Source organism: Oncorhynchus keta, unplaced genomic scaffold (assembly GCF_023373465.1).
Source record: "Oncorhynchus keta strain PuntledgeMale-10-30-2019 unplaced genomic scaffold, Oket_V2 Un_contig_1599_pilon_pilon, whole genome shotgun sequence".
In the NCBI taxonomy this organism is placed as follows: domain Eukaryota; kingdom Metazoa; phylum Chordata; class Actinopteri; order Salmoniformes; family Salmonidae; genus Oncorhynchus; species Oncorhynchus keta.
The window spans coordinates 105,001-110,000 of NW_026279648.1; the positions used below are offsets into that span (position 1 = coordinate 105,001).

A 5,000-nucleotide genomic window follows, 5' to 3' on the forward strand; every position below is an offset into this window, starting at 1 on the left:
CACCTCTGGGTGATGTTACTACAGTACTGATCACTACACACACCTCTGGGTGATGTTACTACAGTACTGATCACTACACACACCTCTGGGTGATGTTACTACAGTACTGATCACTACACACACCTCTGGGTGATGTTACTACAGTACTGATCACTACACACACCTCTGGGTGATGTTACTACAGTACTGATCAGTACACACACACCTCTGGGTGATGTTACTACAGTACTGATCACTACACACACCTCTGGGTGATGTTACTACAGTACTGATCACTACACACACACCTCTGGGTGATGTTACTACAGTACTGATCACTACACACACCTCTGGGTGATGTTACTACAGTACTGATCAGTACACACACACCTCTGGGTGATGTTACTACAGTACTGATCACTACACACACCTCTGGGTGATGTTACTACAGTACTGATCAGTACACACACACCTCTGGGTGATGTTACTACAGTACTGATCAGTACACACACACCTCTGGGTGATGTTACTACAGTACTGATCAGTACACACACCTCTGTGTGATGTTACTACAGTACTGATCAGTACACACACGTCTGGGTGATGTTACTACAGTACTGATCACTACACACACGTCTGGGTGATGTTACTACAGTACTGATCACTACACACACCTCTGGGTGATGTTACTACAGTACTGATCAGTCCACACACGTCTGGGTGATGTTACTACAGTACTGATCAGTCCACACACCTCTGGGTGATGTTACTACAGTACTGATCAGTACACACACGTCTGGGTGATGTTACTACAGTACTGATCAGTACACACACCTGTGGGTGATGTTTCTACAGTACTGATCAGTACACACACCTGTGGGTGATGTTTCTACAGTACTGATCACAGTTGGTCTATGTTGATGTTACAGTTACACCATCTCCAGCTGTAGTTTAAGCCCTACACAGACTCCTGCACCTGCTATGTGTATTGTGACTCCCTAGAAGGCTGACTGGCGAGGCTGTCTCACACCTCACTGTAAAGGGGTATGACATTATACCTCAGTTTGTACTGTAGGTTACATGTAGATAGTCAACGAAGACACCACAGGTAGAAAGACATCAGTAAAATTAACAGTTCCGTAGTTCATTCTGGTGTCCCTCTGTCCCCACAGATGATGAGATGCCTGCAAATGGGTGAGGACACAGCACATACCTCCTCTAACCTAGTAAACACAGAGGGTATCACTAATGTATCGTTGTAATAATATTTCTTATGAACAACATGCTAGAAACAGCACCACATTATTGTTGCATACATTAAAACAGTTTGATAATGCGTATTACATCATCTTGTTTTTTCCTGTGTGTTTCTTAATGCGTGGTTGCTATGCTACAGGACACCTGTTACCCATGACGATGGACAACCCCTTTAATAACAGGTAAGGTGACCCATGTGTGTGTGTGTGTGTTTGCAAATGAGTGGATCTACAAGTTAGCCCCCCCTCTCGCTCTCTCTCACGCTCTTTCTCTTTCTCTCTCTATCAGTGGGGTGCAAATGGAAGACAGCATGTCTCGTCCCAACCCTCTCTCCCACTTCCACTCTCTCCTCACCTCCCTCTCTGCTGAGGAAACAGATACCTACTCAGACACAGACATGGACTCTGCTTCCCGCTTCTATTTCCAGCCCAATAGCACCATGAAATACCCTGACTCTGACCGTGAATGGGTACCTCAACATTCATCTTCATTTACATAGCTAGATATATTCAAAATATGCAAATACACTGACAGTACTCTAGTTATACACCAGGAGTGTTGCAACCAATTATTTACATAATGGGCATTGTATCCATTTTAGACACAAAGGCCATATTTGGTCTTGTTTTATGTAAAGTTTCACAGTGGTTTTTATAACCTGTTTATTAAACTAAAAGGCAGAAGATGATGACATTTTTAATAAATGTTCCTCTATCTCTCTCTTTCTAGAACGTGACAGAGAGGATGTGGAACTGTTCCAGTCTACCAAGCTTCATTGAGCACATGAGGAACTCTTCGGTCAGTGGTTCCTGCCCCTGCTCCCCTCCCTGGCGCTCTGTTACCATCATTAATACTGCATCTTCAGCCCTCCCACTAGTCGTGGTTCCTGCGCCCGCTCCCCCTCCCTGGCGCTCTGTTACCATCATTAATACTGCATCTTCAGCCCTCCCACTAGTCGTGGTTCCTGCTCCCGCTCCCCCTCCCTGGCGCTCTGTTACCATCATTAATACTGCATCTTCAGCCCTCCCACTAGTCGTGGTTCCTGCCCCCGCTCCCCTCCCTGGCGCTCTGTTACCATCATTAATACTGCATCTTCAGCCCTCCCACTAGTCGTGGTTCCTGCCCCCGCTCCCCTCCCTGGCGCTCTGTTACCATCATTAATACTGCATCTTCAGCCCTCCCACTAGTCGTGGTTCCTGCCCCCGCTCCCCCTCCCTGGCGCTCTGTTACCATCATTAATACTGCATCTTCAGCCCTCCCACTAGTCGTGGTTCCTGCCCCCGCTCCCCCTCCCTGGCGCTCTGTTACCATCATTAATACTGCATCTTCAGCCCTCCCACTAGTCGTGGTTCCTGCTCCCGCTCCCCCTCCCTGGCGCTCTGTTACCATCATTAATACTGCATCTTCAGCCCTCCCACTAGTCGTGGTTCCTGCCCCCGCTCCCCCTCCCTGGCGCTCTGTTACCATCATTAATACTGCATCTTCAGCCCTCCCACTAGTCGTGGTTCCTGCTCCCGCTCCCCCTCCCTGGCGCTCTGTTACCATCATTAATACTGCATCTTCAGCCCTCCCACTAGTCGTGGTTCCTGCCCCCGCTCCCCCTCCCTGGCGCTCTGTTACCATCATTAATACTGCATCTTCAGCCCTCCCACTAGTCGTGGTTCCTGCTCCCACTCCCCCTCCCTGGCGCTCTGTTACCATCATTAATACTGCATCTTCAGCCCTCCCACTAGTCGTGGTTCCTGCTCCCGCTCCCCCTCCCTGGCGCTCTGTTACCATCATTAATACTGCATCTTCAGCCCTCCCACTAGTCGTGGTTCCTGCTCCCGCTCCCCCTCCCTGGCGCTCTGTTACCATCATTAATACTGCATCTTCAGTCCTCCCACTAGTCGTGGTTCCTGCTCCCGCTCCCCCTCCCTGGCGCTCGAGGTCATCAGGCTACCCGTAATTACATGCAGCTGTGCTCATTGGACTCCCTCACTGTGTTGATTGTCCCTGCATATATGTCTGTTCCGTGTTGTTCCCTGTAGTAGCATTGTTTGTCGTGTCATATCTATGTCCAGACGCTGTTCTTGTTCCACTGTGTGTCCGTCTATATTAAATGGTTCACTTCTTGTACCTGCTTCTCATCTCCTGCGTTGGGCGTGACAGGTTTAGCCCAAGCATGAGATTATAACCTGGCTTCAACAATGCTCCTGTTTTACTTCCCAAACGCAACATCTTTCTTTCTCTCTCTCAGGCTGGACCCCAGTGTTTCCTGAGAGCGTTCATCGCCCCCCTCTCTTGGGTTGCCCTGATGATGAAGGGTGGAGACGACATGGAACCAGAGGATTATGGGAGTCTGGTGTGGGCCGCTAAACCACTCCTACAGAACATGCCCCCACTACAGATGACCCTGCCTCCCTGGATACAGAACCCCCACCTGGAAGAGATGTGTGTGTGTGTGTGTGTGTGTGTGTGTGTGTGTGTGTGTGTGTGTGTGTGTGTGTGTGTGTGTGTGTGTGTGTGTGTGTGTGTGTGTGTGTGTGTGTGTGTGTGTGTGTGTGTGTGTGTGCGTGCGTGTGCGTGTGTGTGTGTGTGTGTCTGCGTGTGTGTGTGTGTGTGTGTGGTAACAGTATGGTCTGGTTCCAGGATGAAGATGCTGGGAGAGGTGTTTGGGTCTCTCTCTGAGGAGCAGCGTGTTCAGATCAGAGAGTGGGCCAAGGAGCAGGTGGCCCAGAACAACTACAACTGCAGCCACACTGCTGCTGCCTGGCGCCCCAGACCCATACCAGAACAGAAACCAGGACAGACACACAGACCAGAACAGAAACCAGGACAGACACACAGACCAGGACAGGAACCAGGACAGACACACAGACCAGCACAGGAACCAGGACAGACACCTAAACCAGAACAGGAGCCAAGACAGACACTCAGACCAGAAGTAGGACAGAACTGGCCTGCTAGACCACCACAGCCTGATATGACAGGTGAGAACCACCTCTGCAGACATATAATATATTATAATATAATATTACATTATTCATTATTATAATTAAACTAAATACTGATATAAATATGTTTAGTTGAGATTTTAGATGTCACAGCAACCTTTGATTTATCAAGCTCTTAGAAACAGTCTTGTTTTGTACCTTATGACCCAAATACTAATGATCAATCTCTTCAAGTCAAACCGGAGAAAGAGAAAGATAAATAGGATGAGAGGAACCAAATCAAGAGGGGGAGAGAGGAAAGGAATGAGGAGTAGAATGAGAACGAGAAGAAACCATTGAAAGGTGGGAAACCTAAAGGAAAACCAAATGGAAAGAAATTATGAGAAATACAGGAAACAAGCTTGGAAGAAGAGGAGAAGAGCAGGGAGGAAGGAGAGAAGGATACAAGCTGGAAAGGAGAGGAGAAGAGCAGGGAGAGAAGGAGAGAAGGATACAAGCTGGAAAGGAGAGGAGAAGAGCAGGGAGGAAGGAGAGAAGGATACAAGCTGGAAATGAGAGGAGAAGAGAAAGGAGGAAGGAGAGAAGGATACAAGCTGGAAAAGAGAGGAGAAGAGAAAGGAGGAAGGAGAGAAGGATACAAGCTGGAAAGGAGATGAGAAGAGCAGGGAGGAAGGAGAGAAGGATACAAGCTGGAAAGGAGAGGAGAAGAGCAGGGAGGAAGGAGAGAATGATACAAGCTGGAAAGGAGAGGAGAAGAGCAGGGAGGAAGGAGAGAAGGACACAAGCTGGAAATGAGAGGAGAAGAGCAGGGAGGAAGGAGAGAAAGAT

The 5,000-nt window shown here is 48.4% G+C and overlaps 1 protein-coding gene across 2 annotated transcripts in view; it reads left to right on the plus strand.

Moving 5' to 3' along the window:
• LOC118380207 (otoancorin-like) overlaps window positions 1–5,000 on the plus strand; it is a 29,884-nt gene that overhangs the window by 3,308 nt on the left and 21,576 nt on the right. For both annotated transcript variants that reach the window (XM_052502602.1, XM_052502603.1), the window contains exons 4-9: window positions 1,152–1,173; window positions 1,376–1,418; window positions 1,525–1,705; window positions 1,966–2,034; window positions 3,476–3,669; window positions 3,868–4,208. In XM_052502602.1, coding sequence (XP_052358562.1) covers window positions 1,152–1,173; window positions 1,376–1,418; window positions 1,525–1,705; window positions 1,966–2,034; window positions 3,476–3,669; window positions 3,868–4,208 — 850 coding nt within the window. The remainder of the gene's footprint in view (window positions 1–1,151; window positions 1,174–1,375; window positions 1,419–1,524; window positions 1,706–1,965; window positions 2,035–3,475; window positions 3,670–3,867; window positions 4,209–5,000) is intronic.